This window comes from Cygnus olor, chromosome 5 (assembly GCF_009769625.2).
Source record: "Cygnus olor isolate bCygOlo1 chromosome 5, bCygOlo1.pri.v2, whole genome shotgun sequence".
NCBI lineage: Eukaryota > Metazoa > Chordata > Aves > Anseriformes > Anatidae > Cygnus > Cygnus olor.
The window spans coordinates 27,332,665-27,356,335 of NC_049173.1; the positions used below are offsets into that span (position 1 = coordinate 27,332,665).

At 43.9% G+C, this 23,671-nt stretch overlaps 1 protein-coding gene across 1 annotated transcript; it reads left to right on the forward strand.

Moving 5' to 3' along the window:
• Nucleotides 1-511: 511 nt before the first annotated feature.
• Nucleotides 512-21,674, forward strand: LOC121071333 (intestinal mucin-like protein). The gene is made up of 23 exons (XM_040559563.1): nt 512-922; nt 2,147-2,458; nt 3,684-3,995; nt 5,217-5,528; nt 6,752-7,063; nt 8,333-8,589; nt 9,676-9,850; nt 10,448-10,695; nt 12,068-12,251; nt 12,385-12,589; nt 13,256-13,434; nt 14,174-14,243; nt 14,554-14,654; nt 14,817-14,848; nt 15,003-15,180; nt 15,810-15,914; nt 16,538-16,578; nt 17,228-17,350; nt 17,812-17,910; nt 18,543-18,671; nt 19,332-19,371; nt 19,652-19,781; nt 21,186-21,674. Exons 1-23 carry the CDS (start codon nt 523-525, stop codon nt 21,424-21,426), a joined length of 4,185 nt encoding a protein of 1,394 aa, XP_040415497.1. The 5' UTR covers nt 512-522; the 3' UTR covers nt 21,427-21,674.
• Nucleotides 21,675-23,671: the final 1,997 nt, after the last annotated feature.

The window sequence follows — 23,671 nt, forward strand, 5'->3', positions numbered from 1 at the left end:
CAGGCCAGAGCGAGAACTAGAGTGCTCACGAGAGAAGGATGAAGCAGCATAGTGAGCCTGAGTTTCCTATCCCGCCATGGCAATATGTGGGGGAGTAGTTTCAAAAGGGCTGGCTGAGGTCTAGCGCAGATATTGCTCAAGCAGCTCCTCAGCTTCGGATGAGCCAAGTCCCGCAGAGGGGAAGGGCTTCTGGAGTGAACATGCCCCGTGATTTCACGCACAGGGAGCGGGGAACTGTCCATGGCTTATAGGGTGAGAGCGATAGGGAAGGAAGCCAAGAGGTGGCTGATGATCTCCGTGAATTGGGCTGGATTTGGGACTGCTGAGCTCTTCTGTGCAGTATAGAGTTTTCAGACTCCGGAGAGCTGTTGCATGCAGCGTTGGTCCCTGGGGAAGTGTTGGCATCTGTCTGCCGTGCAAGCTGTAGGAGATTTTTGTCTGTGATCCCCATGTTGTTCTGCAAGAGCCACGAGGAGAAGTGGTTGTGCTTTATTCCCGTCGGCGTTTCCTCTGCTCAGGCTGATGGCATTTCATGAGGTTGCTGGAAAGCCACGGAGGTTAATGCCAAGCGCCATTTGCCGGTTTGCAATAAAGCGCTGTGTTTTCTCAGGAACCACTCCCCCCGGCACCCCACCTGTTGAAACTGTGTCGACCACCACTCGCCCGCCAATATCGACGACAGGCCCCACTCCCCCCGGTACCACGACTGTCCCTGTGTCGACCACAACTCTCCCGCCAGTCTCAACGACAGGTCCCAGCAGTACCACCAGTGGCACGACACCCTCCAGCAGCAGCACCCCGGGGACAACGCCTGTTACTCCTCCAACGACCACGTCCCCGACTACCCTGACTACTACCAGTGCATCCACGCCCACGCCGACACACACCACCTCCCTGTCACCTCCGTCCTCGACAAGCGAAGGTAATTGTCTGTCCATGGGGACACGTGTTTCCTTGTAGGGGGAGAAATGAAGGTCTGTGAGCACCTCGACTTGTGTGCGCTTTCTGTGAGGGATGAGGGCTGGCAGGAGTTATTGAACCTTCCCGAAAAGCGCTGGTGCCCAGCGCTCGTCCTGAGGCTGGCTGTGTGGAGGTGAGGAGGGTGCAAGGGTCCTGGGCAGAAGCTCTGGTGTTTCCCAATGCCGCAGGGCTCTGCGGAGGTTGTTCCAGGCTGGGGCCTCCGGCCGGCTTAGTCAGATAGGGATGGGAGTGGAAGTCTTGCGTTTGCTGCTGCGGGGCCTCATCCTTCAGCTGGAGAGAACGTCGTGAGTGGGAAGCGGTGTATGCGAGGGCAGGGGGGCTTGTCTTTTGTGTCACTGTGGTTCCAGGCGCTGTTGGGAAGCAGCTCTTGCCAACTTTCTTCCTTTCTTGTGCTGCATTAGCCCTGTGCTCTTGTGGTGTATGCAGTGCTCCTGTATCTCCCATGCGTATCTTCCCGTCTCGCTGTACTAGCACAGAGGTAGCCGGTTCTGAGGCAGGCCTCAGTGTGTCCTCAACAGTTTCTAACAGTGCAAACGAAAAGTAATTCTGGCATTCAGGCCCAGAGCGAGAACTAGCGTGCTCACGAGAGAAGGATGAAGCAGCATAGTGAGCCTGAGTTTCCTATCCCGCCATGGCAATATGTGGGGGAGTAGTTTCAAAAGGGCTGGCTGAGGTCTAGCGCAGATATTGCTCAAGCAGCTCCTCAGCTTCGGATGAGCCAAGTCCCGCAGAGGGGAAGGGCTTCTGGAGTGAACATGCCCCGTGATTTCACGCGTAGGGAGCGGGGAACTGTCCATGGCTTATAGGGTGAGAGCGATAGGGAAGGAAGCCAAGAGGTGGCTGATGATCTCCGTGAATTGGGCTGGATTTGGGACTGCTGAGCTCTTCTGTGCAGTATAGAGTTTTCAGACTCCGGAGAGCTGTTGCATGCAGCGTTGGTCCCTGGGGAAGTGTTGGCATCTGTCTGCCGTGCAAGCTGTAGGAGATTTTTGTCTGTGATCCCCATGTTGTTCTGCAAGAGCCACGAGGAGAAGTGGTTGTGCTTTATTCCTGTCGGCATTTCCTTTGCTCAGGCTGATGGCATTTCATGAGGTTGCTGGAAAGCCACGGAGGTTAATGCCAAGCGCCATTTGCCGGTTTGCAATAAAGCGCTGTGTTTTCTCAGGAACCACTCCCCCCGGCACCCCACCTGTTGAAACTGTGTCGACCACCACTCGCCCGCCAATATCGACGACAGGCCCCACTCCCCCCGGTACCACGACTGTCCCTGTGTCGACCACAACTCTCCCGCCAGTCTCAACGACAGGTCCCAGCAGTACCACCAGTGGCACGACACCCTCCAGCAGCAGCACCCCGGGGACAACGCCTGTTACTCCTCCAACGACCACGTCCCCGACTACCCTGACTACTACCAGTGCATCCACGCCCACGCCGACACACACCACCTCCCTGTCACCTCCGTCCTCGACAAGCGAAGGTAATTGTCTGTCCATGGGGACACGTGTTTCCTTGTAGGGGGAGAAATGAAGGTCTGTGAGCACCTCGACTTGTGTGCGCTTTCTGTGAGGGATGAGGGCTGGCAGGAGTTATTGAACCTTCCCGAAAAGCGCTGGTGCCCAGCGCTCGTCCTGAGGCTGGCTGTGTGGAGGTGAGGAGGGTGCAAGGGTCCTGGGCAGAAGCTCTGGTGTTTCCCAATGCCGCAGGGCTCTGCGGAGGTTGTTCCAGGCTGGGGCCTCCGGCCGGCTTAGTCAGATAGGGATGGGAGTGGAAGTCTTGCGTTTGCTGCTGCGGGGCCTCATCCTTCAGCTGGAGAGAACGTCGTGAGTGGGAAGCGGTGTATGCGAGGGCAGGGGGGCTTGTCTTTTGTGTCACTGTGGTTCCAGGCGCTGTTGGGAAGCAGCTCTTGCCAACTTTCTTCCTTTTCTTGTGCTGCATTAGCCCTGTGCTCTTGTGGTGTATGCAGTGCTCCTGTATCTCCCATGCGTATCTTCCCGTCTCGCTGTACTAGCACAGAGGTAGCCGGTTCTGAGGCAGGCCTCAGTGTGTCCTCAACAGTTTCTAACAGTGCAAACGAAAAGTAATTCTGGCATTCAGGCCCAGAGCGAGAACTAGAGTGCTCACGAGAGAAGGATGAAGCAGCATAGTGAGCCCGAGTTTCCTATCCCGCCATGGCAATATGTGGGGGAGTAGTTTCAGAAGGGCTGGCTGAGGTCTAGCGCAGATATTGCTCAGGCAGCTCCTCAGCTTCGGATGAGCCAAGTCTCGCAGAGGGGATGGGCTTCTGGAGTGAACATGCCCCGTGATTTCACGCGTAGGGAGCGGGGAACTGTCCATGGCTTACAGGGTGAGAGCGACAGGGAAGGAAGCCAAGAGGTGGCTGATGATCTCCGTGAATTGGGCTGGATTTGGGACTGCTGAGCTCTTCTGTGCAGTATAGAGTTTTCAGACTCCAGAGAGCTGTTGCATGCAGCGTTGGTCCCTGGGGAAGTGTTGGCATCTGTCTGCCGTGCAAGCTGTAGGAGATTTTTGTCTGTGATCCCCATGTTGTTCTGCAAGAGCCACGAGGAGAAGTGGTTGTGCTTTATTCCCGTCGGCGTTTCCTCTGCTCAGGCTGATGGCATTTCATGAGGTTGCTGGAAAGCCACGGAGGTTAATGCCAAGCGCCATTTGCCGGTTTGCAATAAAGCGCTGTGTTTTCTCAGGAACCACTCCCCCCGGCACCCCACCTGTTGAAACTGTGTCGACCACCACTCGCCCGCCAATATCGACGACAGGCCCCACTCCCCCCGGTACCACGACTGTCCCTGTGTCGACCACAACTCTCCCGCCAGTCTCAACGACAGGTCCCAGCAGTACCACCAGTGGCACGACACCCTCCAGCAGCAGCACCCCGGGGACAACGCCTGTTACTCCTCCAACGACCACGTCCCCGACTACCCTGACTACTACCAGTGCATCCACGCCCACGCCGACACACACCACCTCCCTGTCACCTCCGTCCTCGACAAGCGAAGGTAATTGTCTGTCCATGGGTACACGTGTTTCCTTGTAGGGGGAGAAATGAAGGTCTTTGAGCACCTCGACTTGTGTGCGCTTTCTGTGAGGGATGAGGGCTGGCAGGAGTTATTGAACCTTCCCGAAAAGCGCTGGTGCCCAGCGCTCGTCCTGAGGCTGGCTGTGTGGAGGTGAGGAGGGTGCAAGGGTCCTGGGCAGAAGCTCTGGTGTTTCCCAATGCCGCAGGGCTCTGCGGAGGTTGTTCCAGGCTGGGGCCTCCGGCCGGCTTGGTCAGATAGGGATGGGAGTGGAAGTCTTGCGTTTGCTGCTGCGGGGCCTCATCCTTCAGCTGGAGAGAACCTGAGCAGGAGGCGGTGTATGCGAGGGCAGGGGGGCTTGTCTTTTGTGTCACTGTGGTTCCAGGCGCTGTTGGGAAGCAGCTCTTGCCAACTTTCTTCCCTTTCTTGTGCTGCATTAGCCCTGTGCTCTTGTGGTTTATGCAATGCTCCGCTATGTCCTACGCGAGTCTTCACATATTGCTGTACTAGCACAAAGGTACCCAGTTGTGAGGCAGGCCCCTGCGTGTCCTCAACAGTTTCTAAGAGTGCTAAGGAAAAGCAATTCTGGCATTCAGGCCCAGAGCGAGAACTAGCATGCTCGCGAGAGAAGGATGAAGCAGCAAAGTGAGCCTGAGTTTCCTATCCCGCCATGGCAATATGTGGGGGAGTAGTTTCAAAAGGGCTGGCTGAGGTCTAGCGCAGATATTGCTCAGGCAGCTGCTCAGCTTCGGATGAGCCAAGTCTCGCAGAGGGGATGGGCTTCTGGAGTGAACATGCCCCGTGATTTCACGCACAGGGAGCGGGGAACTGTCCATGGCTTACAGGGTGAGAGCGATAGGGAAGGAAGCCAAGAGGTGGCTGATGATCTCCGTGAATTGGGCTGGATTTGGGACTGCTGAGCTCTTCTGTGCAGTATAGAGTTTTCAGACTCCAGAGAGCTGTTGCATGCAGCGTTGGTCCCTGGGGAAGTGTTGGCATCTGTCTGCCGTGCAAGCTGTAGGAGACTTTGTCAGTGATCCCCATGTCGTTCTGCAAGAGCCACGAGGAGAAGTGGTTGTGCTTTATTCCCGTCGGCGTTTCCTCTGCTCAGGCTGATGGCATTTCATGAGGTTGCTGGAAAGCCACGGAGGTTAATGCCAAGCGCCATTTGCCGGTTTGCAATAAAGCGCTGTGTTTTCTCAGGAACCACTCCCCCCGGCACCCCACCTGTTGAAACTGTGTCGACCACCACTCGCCCGCCAATATCGACGACAGGCCCCACTCCCCCCGGTACCACGACTGTCCCTGTGTCGACCACAACTCTCCCGCCAGTCTCAACGACAGGTCCCAGCAGTACCACCAGTGGCACGACACCCTCCAGCAGCAGCACCCCGGGGACAACGCCTGTTACTCCTCCAACGACCACGTCCCCGACTACCCTGACTACTACCAGTGCATCCACGCCCACGCCGACACACACCACCTCCCTGTCACCTCCGTCCTCGACAAGCGAAGGTAATTGTCTGTCCATGGGTTCACGTGTTTCCTTGTAGGGGGAGAAATGAAGGTCTGTGAGCACCTCGACTTGTGTGCGCTTTCTGTGAGGGATGAGGGCTGGCAGGAGTTATTGAACCTTCCCGAAAAGCGCTGGTGCCCAGCGCTCGTCCTGAGGCTGGCTGTGTGGAGGTGAGGAGGGTGCAAGGGTCCTGGGCAGAAGCTCTGGTGTTTCCCAATGCCGCAGGGCTCTGCGGAGGTTGTTCCAGGCTGGGGCCTCCGGCCGGCTTAGTCAGATAGGGATGGGAGTGGAAGTCTTGCGTTTGCTGCTGCGGGGCCTCATCCTTCAGCTGGAGAGAACGTCGTGAGTGGGAAGCGGTGTATGCGAGGGCAGGGGGGCTTGTCTTTTGTGTCACTGTGGTTCCAGGCGCTGTTGGGAAGCAGCTCTTGCCAACTTTCTTCCTTTCTTGTGCTGCATTAGCCCTGTGCTCTTGTGGTGTATGCAGTGCTCCTGTATCTCCCATGCGTATCTTCCCGTCTCGCTGTACTAGCACAGAGGTAGCCGGTTCTGAGGCAGGCCTCAGTGTGTCCTCAACAGTTTCTAACAGTGCAAACGAAAAGTAATTCTGGCATTCAGGCCCAGAGCGAGAACTAGAGTGCTCACGAGAGAAGGATGAAGCAGCATAGTGAGCCCGAGTTTCCTATCCCGCCATGGCAATATGTGGGGGAGTAGTTTCAGAAGGGCTGGCTGAGGTCTAGCGCAGATATTGCTCAGGCAGCTCCTCAGCTTCGGATGAGCCAAGTCTCGCAGAGGGGATGGGCTTCTGGAGTGAACATGCCCCGTGATTTCACGCGTAGGGAGCGGGGAACTGTCCATGGCTTACAGGGTGAGAGCGACAGGGAAGGAAGCCAAGAGGTGGCTGATGATCTCCGTGAATTGGGCTGGATTTGGGACTGCTGAGCTCTTCTGTGCAGTATAGAGTTTTCAGACTCCAGAGAGCTGTTGCATGCAGCGTTGGTCCCTGGGGAAGTGTTGGCATCTGTCTGCCGTGCAAGCTGTAGGAGACTTTGTCAGTGATCCCCATGTCGTTCTGCAAGAGCCACGAGGAGAAGTGGTTGTGCTTTATTCCCGTCGGCGTTTCCTCTGCTCAGGCTGATGGCATTTCATGAGGTTGCTGGAAAGCCACGGAGGTTAATGCCAAGCGCCATTTGCCGGTTTGCAATAAAGCGCTGTGTTTTCTCAGGAACCACTCCCCCCGGCACCCCACCTGTTGAAACTGTGTCGACCACCACTCGCCCGCCAATATCGACGACAGGCCCCACTCCCCCCGGTACCACGACTGTCCCTGTGTCGACCACAACTCTCCCGCCAGTCTCAACGACAGGTCCCAGCAGTACCACCAGTGGCACGACACCCTCCAGCAGCAGCACCCCGGGGACAACGCCTGTTACTCCTCCAACGACCACGTCCCCGACTACCCTGACTACTACCAGTGCATCCACGCCCACGCCGACACACACCACCTCCCTGTCACCTCCGTCCTCGACAAGCGAAGGTAATTGTCTGTCCATGGGTTCACGTGTTTCCTTGTAGGGGGAGAAATGAAGGTCTGTGAGCACCTCGACTTGTGTGCGCTTTCTGTGAGGGATGAGGGCTGGCAGGAGTTATTGAACCTTCCCGAAAAGCGCTGGTGCCCAGCGCTCGTCCTGAGGCTGGCTGTGTGGAGGTGAGGAGGGTGCAAGGGTCCTGGGCAGAAGCTCTGGTGTTTCCCAATGCCGCAGGGCTCTGCGGAGGTTGTTCCAGGCTGGGGCCTCCGGCCGGCTTAGTCAGATAGGGATGGGAGTGGAAGTCTTGCGTTTGCTGCTGCGGGGCCTCATCCTTCAGCTGGAGAGAACGTCGTGAGTGGGAAGCGGTGTATGCGAGGGCAGGGGGGCTTGTCTTTTGTGTCACTGTGGTTCCAGGCGCTGTTGGGAAGCAGCTCTTGCCAACTTTCTTCCTTTTCTTGTGCTGCATTAGCCCTGTGCTCTTGTGGTGTATGCAGTGCTCCTGTATCTCCCATGCGTATCTTCCCGTCTCGCTGTACTAGCACAGAGGTAGCCGGTTCTGAGGCAGGCCTCAGTGTGTCCTCAACAGTTTCTAACAGTGCAAACGAAAAGCAATTGTGGCATTCGGGCCTAGAGCTAGAACTAGCGTGCTCGCGAGAGAAGGATAAATCAAGAAAGTGAGCCCGAGTGTCCTATCCCGCCATGGCAATATGTGGGGGAGTAGTTTCAGAAGGGCTGGCTGAGTTCCAGGTCAGATATTGCTGAAGTAGCTGCTCAGCTTCGGATGGGCCAAGTCTCGCATGGAGTCCCGCACTGTGGTTCCAGGCATTCCAGGGCTTTCTACGTGGAGATTAGGAGGATGCAGACGTTCTGAGCATAAGCTGTGGTGTTCCCCATAGCCTCAGGGTTCTGCGGAGATGCTTCCAGCCTCGGTCTTTCAAATAGTTTTTTCTTCTTTTTTGGTATCTAAATTTCCTTTGCTTTTATTTGTATTCCATTTTTTAACTTTCTAGAACGTATAGGTTTTAATACCAAAAGTCATGTTTCCATCTTTCTGTAAACCACTGTTTTCTCAGGAACTACTTCTCATGTTATCACTACTGTAACAGCATCAAGTAGCACTGAGGAAACTAGCACCGGGACTGTCTTTCCTTCGACGTCATCGCCTACCATCCCTTTTAGCACGGCAACCTTGGGATCATCTTCCCCATTGTCAACTCCATCTATCAGTACCTCACCTTCTTCTCTATCAACAACCCCATCAGAAGTCACGACTTCAGGAACAACTCCCACCAAATCTTTTACCACTACTTCAGGAACAACCTCTATTCCTTTTACCAATGTCACTTCAACCACCATTACCACATCTGCAATTGTTCACCCTGGTTCAACTAGTACTTCTGGCACTACTCCAACATCAAGTGCAGTCACTGTTCCCGGAAGTTCCGCATACAGCACAGTTACTACACTCAGTACTTCAAGTGCAACTCCCAGTCCTGGCGCAAATTGTACCATTTCACCTAATGAAACATATGCGGTTAGTAGATTTCATTTTCTGATTTATATCATTGTTCTTTCAAAGGTGTCTAGGTACATAATTACAATGTTATTATCATAGAGTGTAAATATTCATCTGGATAGAAAGCGAGGTATCTGTTCATTCTGTTGTGTTTTTTTTTTTGGAGGGGGTACCAACATGACTTCCAATGAATTTTGTGTTTGTTTTTTTAACAAGTATACTGGTATTAGCTCTTCAACAATAGTTTTTGAAAGGCTTTCTTCATTCAAGGAGGTAGAGTGCAGATCAATCTTTATCCTTATTGTAGAAAAGCTTGTCTGAGGAGATAACTAAGGACTGTCTTGCTAAACTTTCTTTTCTTATTTCTGGTTATGAATATGTCCACGTTGTTTGTTGTGATTACAGTGCAACCGCCCAACAAGAAAACATTGGATTGAACTAGTCAGTGTTTGGAATTATTCTGCAGTTATATTTGGTCATAGTCTGATTTCAAGAGCTAACTGTGAAACAGATCACCACTTTCAAATGCTTATGAATTTTCACTCCAATTCTAAGTTTTTTGAGACCATCTAGTTTTGCTGGGATAAAAAGAATTAGTGGCTGCAAAATGGTCCAAGTTAGAAAAAATACATACACTCACAATGCATGCTTATAGTCACCTTAGACATTACTCCCCAAATTGCTGGTGTTCATTGTAGCTTCAGCTGTTAATCTGTTCTAAGCATCCATGGAAGGTGATTGAGCATACTTGTCTTTCACTGTTGGAGGGAAGCCTAGGTATGGAAATTAGATAAGACATCATACTTTTAGACAACTGAAACTGCAAAAGGCAATTCTGCTTTTTGGTTACTGGTTTGATTCATAATCAATGCCTTTCACTCAGCAGCTTTCAATAAAGCTAGGTTATCTTGCAGACCTTGATGGTGCTGAATGCTGCTCTTCCTTCCCAATTTCATACTTCCGCTGAAAAAAAATATTGTCAATAAACATAAGGTGTTTTAAAACTCTGCAAAAAGTATTCAAGTATAAATGTTACCCATCTGACTCACTCTGACTGCTTCATAAGGCTTCTCTCTCTCTCATTCTCTCTTTTTCCAAATACAGCCAGGTGAGTCATGGTGGCCGTGTAACTGCACTAAGGCGGTATGTGTAGAAAACAATACAGTCCAGCTGTTTCCAGTCATCTGTGAGCCACCTCCTAAACCCACATGTGCCAATGGTCTTGCTCCTGTGCAAGTCCTTGATGACGATCAATGCTGTTGGCATTGGGAGTGTGATTGTAAGTATATATTTTATGAAATATTTTTTCTCCTGTGTGAACAATACTAGTGTAAAGAACAGCAGTGTTTATCAAGGGCTAAGTGTTGTGCAAGATATGGCCCTCAGACTTCCAGTATTGGTCTCTATTTTAGAGTGCTACATTGATCCTTTTTACTTAACGAGGGGTTTTTACTTAATTTGGTTGCCGTTATTTCAACATCACTGTTCTGTTAGTAGAACAAATTGGTCTCCTATGGTAGAATTTAAATGTCCAGATGCTGACATCTATAGGCTAGAGGTCTGCATATAAGTTACTTGTTGAGGTGATCTGTAAAGGTACTTCTAGGGCACGATTAATCCTATTCTCAGTTGTTTTTCAGAAATGTCAGATATACTGTGCCCTGAAAGTCTGTTTTGTTGTTGTTGTTGTTGTTGTTTTGTTTTTCTATTATTGATGAGTTTTAGAAATGAGCTTATGCATTGGCAGATGCACTCTAAATATTTAAATGCTTAAAGTTAGATGAGGTGAATCCCACACCTACGGATTTTTTTTTTGTAGTTTGATCAGATTCTGTATGTTACCATAAGAAGCTAACCTAGCTTTATGTTTTTACAGGCTACTGCACTGGCTGGGGAGACCCACACTACATGACTTTTGATGGATTGTACTACAGCTATCAAGGGAATTGCACATATGTTCTTGTGGAAGAGATTAATAAAACAGTCGACAACTTTGGTGTCTACATTGATAACTACCATTGTGATGCACGGGATGTAGTCTCATGTCCACGAACACTCATTGTGAGACATGAGACTCAGGAAGTGCGCATAGCAACAGTAGAACTAAATACCCTACAAGTAGAGGTATTGGAGAATATTACCTTTGATTTCTTGACTGAACTATTTATAAAGTATGAATCTGATAATTACACATTATTAGGAAAAAAATAAAAATAAAATCTGTGGATTATAAATTAGGACTGCAGGGAAGGACTGCTTTTCTGAATCTGAATACTGGAAAAATATTCTACAAATTCTTTTTTATCCCTTTTTTATAATAAATATTTGCAGTGCCTTATCTCTCCTAAATACATAAACATGGATGAATAGCTAAGAGTTAAGGGTATAAAATAAATTAATTTACAGTTGACATTGATGTAAGAAAGAAAAAGAATAAATGTTGAATGGGAGGATACAACATAAACTAGACATAGCAATTAAAGTACTGGCTTAAGCATTTAAGAAATGATCCTTACTATCTCAGATTGGTGTCACCTTTTTCATTTTTCGAGGGGCTCCTGTGTGTTTATCTAATTGGTAAACATCATGTCCCAACTTTGGGAATTCAAAATTGGGTGACAACTGAGGTTTTTTTAGGCTTTTGTGGGGTTGATTTGTTTGTGTGTTTGTTTTGAATGTTACTGTGTGGGAATATTACAAATTAGGTTGCAGCAAATGTGCCCTTGCCACTAAAAAGGTTAATGGTATCATGGACTGCATTAGGCAAAGCTCTCTCTTTGGAGCTATTCAAAAGCTGCTTGGACATGATTCTGGACAAGCAGGTGGCCCTGGTTGAGCTAGAGAGTTGGACCAGATGACTCCAGAGGTCTCTTCCAACATCAGCCATTCTGTGATTCTTGAAATGATTGAAAAAATCTGTGAAATTATAGAAAAATTCCAACTTATAGACTTCTTTTTTTTTTTTTCTCTAAAGCAATTAAGTCAGTTGTTGCTGAGTAAAACTATCAGTGTTAATTTTATAGGTATATCAAGGAAAATCTTTAAATAAATAATACAGATTTTGGCTTAGTGCTTTCCTGCAATTTCCTTATAATTATTTCCTTAAAAATTTGCTGCAGACATGTTCCTTTTATTTTGGTGATTTTTATGGTTCCAAGAAGGATAAAACTCTGTGCACTCAGAATTTAGGAGAATTTTATATTGTACTTGTACAGGGTGTCCTCAATGCCACAGTCATTCTAACAAATCTATAGAGTGTTTGCTGGTCTAAACTCCAAACTGTAGTCTAGTTTATTAGTGACATAGGCCTTTTCTTTGGCTTCAAGAAAGTAAGTTTGACTTTTCAGTAATGTAAAAGGAAAGACAGGGACAATTGTTATAAACTAAATGCACATTATTTGCCTTTACATTTGCATCTCCAATGCTAAGTAATGAACAGTTGATTGTTTTCTAAAATCAAATGAAATATAAGTCTCTTTTCTGTTTTACTTATCAGGTGACTGTAAACAAACAGACAGTGGCTTTGCCTTATAAAAAATTTGGAGTGAGCATCTATGAGTCAGGCATAAATCGTGTAGTGGAAATTCCTGAGCTTAAAATGAATGTGTCCTACAATGGCTTGTCCTTTTCTATCAGAATGCCCTACAGCCTGTTTGGCAACAACACTCAAGGACAGTGTGGTAAGTCTTACTGTTATGGTTTTTATACTCTCAGAAAACCTCAAACAAGTAAATGACAGCAGTGCCAGAGAGATGAGTGGCAAAATCTGTGACAAATCTGTGAGCGAATTCTTTCTCTCCCTACCCATTTTAGGTACTTGCAATAACAACACAGCAGATGACTGCAGGTTACCGAATGGAAACATTGCAGAAAACTGTGAAACCATGGCAGATCATTGGCAAGTTGTTGATCCTTCCAAACCACAATGCTCTCCAGGCCTAATTCCTACAAAATCACCCGGCACAACCACAGGACAGCCTTGCAAAGAATCTTCCATCTGCAAGCTTATTTTGGGAAGGTAGATATTCCAATAGTCCTCTGGTGCTTATAAGAATTTGATCTTTAAGTTAAGTGGCAATTCTGGGGTTCGTTTCTCAATACAAAATGTTTCTAACTATTCTTCCATCTATTCTTCCATTTAGTGGCTACTTCCATCTAGTAGCTCTGTAGGTTTCTTCCATTTCTTTTGCTGTTTCTAGATGTCATTCTTTGCTGATACAGCTTACTCCCAACTGTCTGACTGCTACTTTAGCCTTTCTTGATGTTCTCACTTTCTTCTGTGCTTTCTGCTCTCACTGTCCTATGCTCTGGCCTTTTTCTATTCTTACTTAGCAGCAGAGACCAGCTGAAGAAAGAGATCTTCATTTTTGGAACCTGGCCAGAATTAAAAATAGTTTGAATAAAATCTAGTTTGAAAAGTAGTCCCTGGCTACAGTTGATAATAATCATGTAGCTCCTGGACAGAAAATAGTGGTGCCTGGGTGTTTTGTAGATGAGGGGAGAATTCTTTAAAATATGTTGATAGGTTACAATCTAGTCGAGTGCTCTTAGTAGAAATCTCTCATTAATAGTCCTTGTTCACATCTCCTTAAGTGTCACTATTGCCACATTATAATATGCTAAGCACACTGGAGAATTCATGGTTTATTCAGTAACTAATAATGATGTATGTTTCTATTTCTAGGGTGTTCGAGAAGTGCCATGCAGTTGTTAACCCTGATAGGTTCTATGCAGCCTGTGTTTTTGATAGTTGTGCACTTCCCAGCTTAGACCTGGAATGCTCAAGTCTGCAGATCTATGCTGCCATCTGCGCTGATCAAAATGTCTGCATTGACTGGAGAAGTCATACCAATGGTGTTTGCTGTAAGTATTTAGCTGTTTTATCATGAACTGTTAGGGAAGCTTGTATAACTATTTCAGCTATTTCAGTTTGAACCATGGGAAAAGCCTATGCTAGGGAGCATGGTAGGGAGCTGGACTAGATGATCTTCAGGGGTCCCTCCAACTCAAACCATTCTGTGATTCTATGATAACGTCCAAATGATGCCATATTGCTTTCTGAGCAATGAAGATACCAATAAATTATACTAGCTGCTTTCCTCAAGTAATTGTCAGGTAACATTTTTATAAATGGAAATGATAAATGAGCCTGCAAAAATATGCATCCATTTACCGTATCAGAAACATCTGTATTAGTAGATTTTTTTAATTTTTTTTTTAGCAGAGTCAACTGTGTATTTTACAGGCAGTAGCAGATCATTCACGTATTTAGTGTAATCAGAAGAGGATGGGAGGGTAGGAATACACTCCTCTTTGAGAACTTACACAAAAGAGACCCAAATTATGAAAAAGTTGTATTCAGGATATAGACTCCTGGCTTTATCTCCTTAAACTTAAAGTATGGTGCTATACCTCTGGCTAAATTGTATAAAGTAATCCCACTCAGAGACATGAGTCTGGTAACTATTTAATCTCTATGCTTCTCAAGATTGTCAAAGATACATAGGAAAATGACTAGTGTTTAATTTCTTGGCATAAGGTCATGGGGTTTTTCTATGATATTTTTCCTGAGCTGTTCCTCTTTTTTATTTTCCTATTCCAGCTTATGAATGTCCCAAACATAAAGAATATAGAGCATGTGGTCCTAGTAAAGAGATAACCTGCAAATCAAGGTAAAGAGTTCCTTCACTGTTAGATCTCATATAACTGTTCAGTCATACCTAAAGGATAAGTGGATGAGAGAAGTCAAACAGCCTCCTGTCCTGTCTTTAGCTGACTATCCTTTTTGTTACCACTGTTCTCTTGATCCTAAATCTGGGTGTCTGTACTTTTTATTTGGCTAAACCAAACATGAAAAAGCCCTGAATCGCAAGTCTGCAGGTTAATTGCCCTGTTATTTTCAATGAATGGTTATCCAGCTTAACCTTCCTCTGCATGCCTGTGACAGTAATGGTGTTCCTCTGAACATTTTGTCTCATACAGTCAGCAGAATGAAACTGCAGTTAAACAAGTGGAAGGCTGTTTCTGTCCTAATGGTACAATGCTGTATGACTCTGGTGTGGATGTCTGTGTAAACACCTGCGGTGAGTTTTACCACTTCAATTGGATGCATGTTGATTTCCTTTTTGTTATTTCCTTCTGATGCATACAACATAGATCTGACTATGCAGTATTCATACAACATATAGTGGAGATATCTACTGTTATATAAGTGGTAATGGAAATTTATTTTGATATTTTCACAGGCTGTGTTGGATTGGATATGATACCAAGAGAGGTACGTTTGCTTTTGTATTTCAAGAAGAGGTTTGGGATGGGGAGAAAAAAATATTCTCTGTTTTGTCATTTCCCAGCCTTTCATTCCTGCTTTTACTTCTGTTCTTTTTAATTGGTAACCATGCAATCACTCACGTTATTTTCTTTAATGACAGTTTGGGGAAAGGTTTACAGCAGACTGTCAGGACTGTATTTGCCTGGAAGGCGGAAGTGGCATTGTATGTGAGCCTCACAAATGTCCCAGTCAAAATAAGCGGAGTTGTAATGGAAACGGCTTCTATGAGGTCAATGAAGTCAATCCTGAAGACTCCTGCTGCCCCATTGTCACCTGCAGTGAGTTTTTACTTTTGTTTCTAGCCTTTCTCTACCCTTTACGAACTGAAAAGAAAAGAGAACCTAAACTAGTTTAGCACCGGAGACCTGCAGTAGGGAGTCACAAAATAGTATCATGCTTTTTAAAATCAGTTTGTCCAGTGTTAGGGAAAATGCATTTTAATATTGCAGTGACTCAGCATAACAGAATTTACGATTCTGGGTTTCAACATAACTGAATCTACAGTTCTTGAGTTCAGAATCCCATATTATTCAAGTAAAATGCAGATCATAGAATTCTGTGTGGCTGTAAGGTTTTCATTTTGCAGCAGTTGCCTACAATCTTGGACAGAGTACTGTAACAATTGTTCACTGTTTCTCTGCAAAAAATTGTGGTACTTTTCTTATACTTGATAATTACATACCAGAAGTTTCATAAACTAGTGTAGGCCCCCCATCCAGTGCCTGGATTCACTAGGAAAAATGTGTCCTTTTTCTGCAATTTTTTTCTTTGGGGAGGATCTGGAATATTCCCTAGCAGTGGAAAGTCTGTCTTAAGTGCTCAGGTGGGAGTCTGAGAGATGCCTCTTTCTAGCCGTGATTTAATATACTTTATGTGTTTCTCTTTTTTTTCTTTTTTTTTTTTTCAGAATGCAATACAAGCTTGTGCACAACTGAACACCCCAAGTGTACACTGGGATTTGAAGTTTATTCTCATATTCCCAGTGATCAGTGCTGTCCTGTGTACGAGTGTGGTAAGTACTCTGGAAATATACTACAATGAATAACATTATATATTATATAATTATTACATAATTTAGTATCAGGCTTAATGAGACTGTATGTAATATTGAAAGAGCTAATAACCCAGTTGGATTGCATGAATTGGTTACTATTAACATTGGTTATTACTGCCATAGTTATGACAAACAGCTTCAAAATCATATAGAGCTCTGGTAGTTCAAGTGCAGCTTTCCTGGTTGTAAGTACCTGTAAGAAAAGCTACAGAACTAACTGAGATTGTGGTCTCAGTTTAACCTAGCAAAATGTCCCTGTTAGTGTGCCCAAAAGAAGATAGCTTTACAAAGTCCGTTTTATTCTTAGTAATTGAAACAGGGAACTTCTTGTAACTGTCAGGTGAACATTCTTGGCTATGAACTGGACTACGTATATTGGGCCAAATCTTCCTCCCTTTTTGCACATGAAGTATTTGTTTTTTTACTTTATATAAGCCTTATCTGCTACTAGAAATGGAAAATAACCAATGTATTTGAACATAAGCATTGTGATTCATTGTGGAAGAAATGAGTGTGACTAGAGTGGGGTAAAGACTTTTTTTTTCCCTGATGTAACTGCCTAACTCCTTCCTTGTTAACAGTTCCCAAGAGGGTTTGTGTACATCAGAATGCTGAGTTCTTGGTAAGTTCCTGTTTCAAAAGTCTTCTGAAAATGCTTGAAAGACCAATTAGCATACTTTAACTGAGGTGCTATGAGGAGGTTTATCCAGTGGAAAGAATATTTTAGAAAATTTCAGATTCTTGTAAGGGATTTATCAGCTCAGCATAGTTTAAAAATTTTCTGAAAATGTTGCCATGTGTGAGAGACTGAAGAATTGTTTCTAAATGTCAGTACCAGAGAGGGATATGGTTTTAGAGTAAAGTGTGTATACATTTTTAAAAGTCAGTTCACACTTACGGTCAGCACTTTATTTCAGTTTTAAGACTCTGCTTTCAGAAATGAAAAGATTTGTAAAGAAGGGTTATTCTGAACGGACTTAGATTCCCAACAAGTTCTTTTGAGTCTAGTAATTGATTTATTGTATATGTTGACTTCTCTGCTTTTAATATCTGAGTTCATCATTGCTGTGTAGGACTTCAATGAAGACACATACTAAATTAAGTTCAATATTGATGATGTTGTCATAACCAGCTAGCTAAATACCTATCCAGTAGTGTTTATGATGGATTCCTATTCCACTGCTTGGTTTAAAGGCTTCTGGGAATTAAGAAATGTCTGTCACACATCATATCTCATTAATACATGAACCTTTGTTTCTTTAAATTTACAGCCTAATTCCTCAGTCTTTGTTGATAAGTGTCAGAATTGCTTCTGCACTAACGAAGTTAACGTCAGCACTCAACTGAATGTCATCTCCTGTGAACACGTTCCATGTGACACATATTGTGAACCTGTAAGTGACAAACTTCAACAAACAAACAAAACTAAAATACACATGTACATGAAAAATACTGTGACCAATTTGTTGCATAATTGAAGGATAGGGAGCAGAAATCCAGAATCCAACTCTGGCTTGGAAACTGACTGTCCTTGAGCAATCTACTGTATGTAGCTTGGCAATGTAGTGAACAGTATTCAGTTCATGTTGGGAGGATTAGCTAACAAATTTCTGTAGAGCACTTAGTGGAATGATATTTAGTTATTAGGCATATTTATTATAGTGCTTTAATTGATTCCATCTATAGTCTACTTTTATTACTTGTGTTCTGTGGAGTCAGTGATATTCAGGCACAGAAAGGCAAAATTCTGGAGTAAACTTCTAAGCATAATCAATTCACAGGTTAGTGTGTTTTCACTTATTTCTCCTCAATGCATCTATCAGAGCTCTCATTTTTATTTCATTTTAATATCTAGGGATATGAACGGCAATCAGTGAAAGGTGAATGTTGTGGAAAATGTGTGCAGACTAAGTGTATTATACATGCATCACACAGTTCCAACCTCATATTGAGTGTAAGTATGTTCTACATCTTACATCTCTACCAAATCTGTAAACTTCCCCATTTCAGGGAGTGACCATCCCCTTGGCAGAGATAAGACTTAGTGTAACTTTATATCTGAAAGGTCAGCAGCTCACCTAAAGGAAAGCTTATCTACCTTTTTTTTTTTTTGTCCTGAAAGAAGGATTCACAAAATCAAATTTTCTGGAAGGCTTTTTCTGAAATGACAAGTCAGTAATACAATAGCAAAGGATTTCTTGTGATATCTAGAAGCTTGAGCTTTTCTATATTATTTAATTTCTGTGTACTGAAGAATGTTAGAAAAGCCTGCATATGAAACAACTTTATTGCCCCTATTTAGTTTTCCCTAGGCAAAATCCATTGGCATGAATGACTGTTAATATCGCTCATGTGCTCTAAATGCTTTAGAGGGTTATTTCTTTTCCAAGGGAAATCCCATGGACAACTGAAGATTCTCTCCACTTGTGGCATACTGCAATACACACAAAAATCAGTATTGAAAATGGCTGCTAACCTAAAAATAATTGAGTGGGAAACAATATGAAAGTCATTGTCAGAAGACAGGAAAATTTCTGCCTGAGCTCCCTTCAGCTTTTCTTATTACATTTTGTATTTCACTTGCAGCCTGGAGAGTTTGTAAAAGATCCTTATGACAACTGCACCATTTATAGTTGTACAAGTCTCCACAACCAGCTTATCTCTTCCACATCTGAGATTACCTGTCCAGCATTCAGTGCGGAGAGCTGCAAACCTGTAAGTTAATGTGGAAAACTCACCCTCTACTTAATGTATAAATTACTTCAGTTTAGTGCAGCCACCTAACTAGCAACAAAAGTCACATTAAACTTTGATGATTGTTCTCCAAATTTTCTCTGTCCCAAGGGCACAGGTTTTCACTGCATCCATGTACAAACCTACAGAGTGTACAAAATAAGATACCTGGCTTACAGTTTAAAGCTTGTTGCTGGCATCTCTCCTCAGTAGCCAAAAAAAAACTGGTCAGCATTGAGATAAAAGTCCTTGCTGATTGCTTTGTGTGGGGTCCTGTCTGAAAAAGAGCCATGTTTTCTTGAATATCACAGCTGTTCAGACAGTAGGCTGCCAGTAACACCACGCACCATTCAAATATAGAAGTCTCTGATAAAATGTTTTTCTGGGACTGTTTTTGAGTTAGAAATGCATGATGATAACTGTAGATTTCCTTTAAATCATAACCTGTATTTCTATGGTTGTCTGTAAATTGATAGATTTCAAGTCTGGTATAGACAATTATGTCTGTTTATTCAGATGCTAGAGTTTTAGCTACTAATTTCCAGCCAATGGAGAATTTCTCTCCTCAGTTATTTGCCTAAAAGCCTCTTTAATACAGGGAATGAAAATAATACTATTTTTCTGTCTTTTTTGTTCTTTTAGGGAACTATTACATTCTTACCTAACGGTTGTTGCAAAACCTGTAAGTATGTCAGCATACCTGAATCAACAAAACAGATAATTAATTTTCTTCTTATATTAGCCCATATCATGGAGGCTGATATGTTAGTATTTGAATAGATACTCGTCTTTATGTTTGTTATTCCAAGCATTCAGTGCCCAATCTCTCTGGGAAGGTTTAAACTGAAGCAGAAAGACCACTTAAGACAATTTTTCAGTGCACTAGCTAAGCCAAGTGTGCTGAACTGCAGGGAACTTATGGAGCTATTTCACTGAACGTATGCTCTGATCTTTCCCCTTAGGTATACCTCTGGATAGTCCCACACCGTGCTCTGTCCGTGAAAGGGAAGACTTTATTGTCTATAAGAACTGCCGTTCTGTGGAGAGAGTTGTCATGACTGAATGTGAAGGAACATGTGGAACTTTCTCACTGTAAGTAAACTGATTGGACAATGAGATTGAATTCTGTCACTGACATTATTTGCATAAAAGGAACAATACATAGGTAGACTAGAGAATGCTAGACCTGAAACTATCAGCTCTCAAACTCATGGGCACAAAATCATGGACAACTGAAGAGCTGATTAATTTTAATGCAAAACAGAAAAGGGTATTGGATTGCATTGGGATTTAGCCAGCTATGATAAGGTTTGTACTTTCATTAAGAGATGGCTTGTCTGTCATTTTTGTCAGACCATCTTGGACAGAAGTCATCACAAGAGAACATGGATTATTTCTTGTAATGTGAATGAGCCCAGAGAGCAGCCAAACCTGATGTTCATAAGTCGAAAAGTGGTTCTCAAGAATTAACATATAAAATGAAATACACATCTGTCTTTTAAAGGAAGTTTCAAACATGAATGATTTTTATACAGTAACAAAGTGAGAAAACAAATGCCTTATGGGTGGTGTTAGTAGCTATAAGAAAGTGGCTGGTGTGACACCTGGTATTAAGCTATTAGAACACATTAAAAATATATAATTCTAACTCCCCAAAGTAAATGTTATTTGCTGCCTATCACTGAGTATACCACAGGGCACCTTACATGGGATTAACCTCGTCTTTATTTTAAGATTAAGCCCCAGTTAGCCAGAGGGATTATTAGTATTTTGCAATACCTCATAGTCTTAGTGTCCTGCTGTGGTTGCCTCTGTACACAAACATAAGAAAAAGATGGCTCTCGACACAATTTATAGGCTGATACTGACAGGTTCTGCAGGTTAGGAATGGTGTTTGGGAAGCTGATGAACACAAGGTTGCAAGGTTACTTTATTGTGAGATAGCAACAGAAGGAGCTGCTGGTTCATCTTCCTGTTAACTCTGGTTTGGAATACACACTGTGATTTATTTGATACAAGTGTAGCTCTTGTAGCCTGTTGATCGATGTGATGCCATTGTAGATGGCATTGTAGCCACATATCTATATAGTTTTCTTACTCAGCTCAGGGCTGCATCTGCCTTTAATTGTTTGGTCTGGGGTGTTTATCATTCATCATTCTTTGATCTGGTGTATTTAACATCCACCAGTGCTGGGATGATGAGAGGAATACAAGGAAGCTGAGCTCCTAGAACTTACTGTGTTTTTTTAGTAGGATCTAGATACAATTTTTTATTTTTTATTTAACCAGAAAATCTCAGCTAAATGGAATGAATTTTAAAAGCATATTGTTATAACCACTGCTCTGTCAGATGAACTTAGCACTATTCATTAGCCTTAATATGGCTTTTTTACATATTATACCAAACTTCTCACAGAGTTCTATATCTAACTTCACTCTTTCCTATGTACACTGGCTTCTAGCACAAAGTAATGTTGCCTTTCTCCACCTTAACAGATACTCTGTTGAGGCCAATTCTTTGGAGCACAGCTGTTCCTGCTGCAGGGAAGCAAAAACTAGCACGAGGGAAGTGGAACTGAAATGCCCGTCTGGGCACTCGATTCAACATAAGTATGTATATGTGGAAAGCTGCAGCTGCCAGGACACTCATTGCAACATCCCACAATCCAGTGAGCCTCTGAGCATAGAAGAAAATCACGAGAGCACTCCAACTGCATCGGAAGGGCCATCAGTTTAACAACAAAATGAAAGCGAAGAAACCTAACTGAATTCAAAGGGACTCTGCACTGCTCTCATCTTCCTTGACTACTTTTAAACTTTGCTTTTCCCAGTTACTATATTCTATGTGTTCTCTGACTATTTTTAACAGTGCTCTATTTATTTGTGTACAAAAGTACAGTGAACTTTCTCCTAAGTGCATAGCCCTCTGGATTGTTTTATAATCAGCTTATTTTCTCTGAATGATTAAAAATGCATTTCAAACAACATGGGGTTTGTGCTTATTCATGTGCTATCTAGATGAGCCTGAATTTTAAAAGAGAAGGATTTTTTTTTCAAGTTATAGGAAGTGAGTTGATGTATTTCCCAAATACTTTGGGTATTTCATTGTAGCTCCCAAAAAACTGAAATATTAGAAGGTTCCGTCTGGAGGAGCCAACATGTAAGGTGGGGCAAAAATTTATCCTGCCTGCCAGAGCAAAGCTGAAGGTGAATAATGCATCATAAAATGATTCAGATAACTCTGAGAAACTTTCACTCTATTTCAGCACCAGGTCTCATTTTAGTAGGGCTGCATGTGAGTTAGAACAGTCTCAGTTCATCACTGTTATGTCTTTTCACTAAGTAGTCCATCAGCTGTGAGGATATGAAGTTTATTCACATTGTTTGAACTCTGAGGGATGTATAGCTAGTTTATATATCCCTCAGATGTATGCTAGATGTATAGCATATACATCTCATATACTTGTATGCTAGATGTATACCTATAGTAGGAGGTCTTCAAATTTCAAGCTTCACAAAAAAGATGTCCATATCTGAGCTAGTAGTCCTAGGCTTTTTCTACAGAAAATGGAGTGTAATAGCCATTTTCAACATTCATTCAACTCATGCCAAAGGAGATTAGTTGAATTGCATTTCAAAGTGCCTGTTTATCTGATGTCACTGCAAAGGTAGTTGAAGGGGATTAGCTGAGAGATGGACAGCTCTCTTGAAGATACCTGAAGTACAATTAGAGTAACACACACCTGCTGCTGTATGCAGAAATTGTATTTGGCATTATTTTTGCTTCTGTTAATGAACAGTAATTGTCTTACCCTTCTGAGGCCTCTTCTTGCACCATTAATCTGAATGCAAGCATCTTAGGTACCTAAAGTTGCAGAACTGGTGTCACCGTTTGGTGCTGCTACTAGCCCTGCTGAATGTGTTGCAGCTTAAAAGGCAGAGACCAGTAGGGATGTACAGAAAATGAAACATCAGAAATTTGGCGTCTTCAAAATACTACCTTTAGAGAGCTAATTTCTGTGGTGGGGGAAAGATAGCTGATCTATGAAGAAAATTTTAGTCACTTTATGTAGCAAGTTCCAGCACTATGGAAGCCTGATTTCTACTTCAGTATGAGGTTCTAAGGATTTCTCTAGGTGCAATGTGAGATGTGACTGAGACTTTTCTCCTGGAGCATTTACCAGGTCAGTCTCTCTGGTGGTTTCTTTGTTGTGTAACAACCTCTGTGCTGACAACCCTACTTTTCTTTGAGTTGTTTTTAAAGACCACTTGTTTTAAAATCTGTTGGTCATTAGCTGTCTTTAAGATTTTCATTTTTTGTGGTTAAATTTGGCTGGAATCACTTCTGGAGATGAGCAGATACATGGTGTGATCACTTTTGCCTTGTTTCCTATGAAAAGGATAAAAAATTCCAAGTCATTAGTGGCTTTTTGCTGCATGCTATATTTACACTGGAGACTAAAATGTCCCAGACTTCATTTTTTTCATTTCTGTTTTGTGATCTGCATGGGCTCTTTCCATCCCTCCTACTGACAGGCAAACTACTTGAAAATACAAAAGTTAAAAGATCCTGTGTAGTTAGTAACGCTGCAAATTTTGGCTTTGCCACTACAGGGCAGTCTAAGGCTAAGAATGTAAAATTATTTCAGAGCCAAAAAAAAAAAAAAAAAAAGCCATCCGCCTACAAAAGGGAATTTGTACTTTGCCAGGTAGAGTTTTACCTCTGAGAATAGTGAATGTTGCTATTTCCCCACAGATGCTTGTACGCTTTCAGTAAGCATTAAAAGAAATTATTTTGATGGGAGTCGACATGCATGCAAAGCATGGTGTTCCTTACAGCGCTCTGGATTATAGCAGCCCCTTCAGTTTTTCTGCTGGTCAGTGCTGTTATTGCTGCCTATAAGCAGGTTGGTTCCCAAGCAGGCACTGTCAGAGAATTCTTACTTACAAGTGCTTGGCAGTTCCAGGTCAAACTGTACGTG

Excerpts from the sequence above, each read along its gene's own strand:
- LOC121071333 (XM_040559563.1), top strand. The coding sequence starts at position 523 with ATGGCATTTCATGAGGTTGCTGGAAAGCCACGGAGGTTAATGCCAAGC. Across the intron at positions 5,529-6,751 it reads TCCGTCCTCGACAAGCGAAG|GAACCACTCCCCCCGGCACC; the intron begins GTAATTGTCTGT and ends GTGTTTTCTCAG. Across the intron at positions 14,849-15,002 it reads TGGATATGATACCAAGAGAG|TTTGGGGAAAGGTTTACAGC; the intron begins GTACGTTTGCTT and ends CTTTAATGACAG.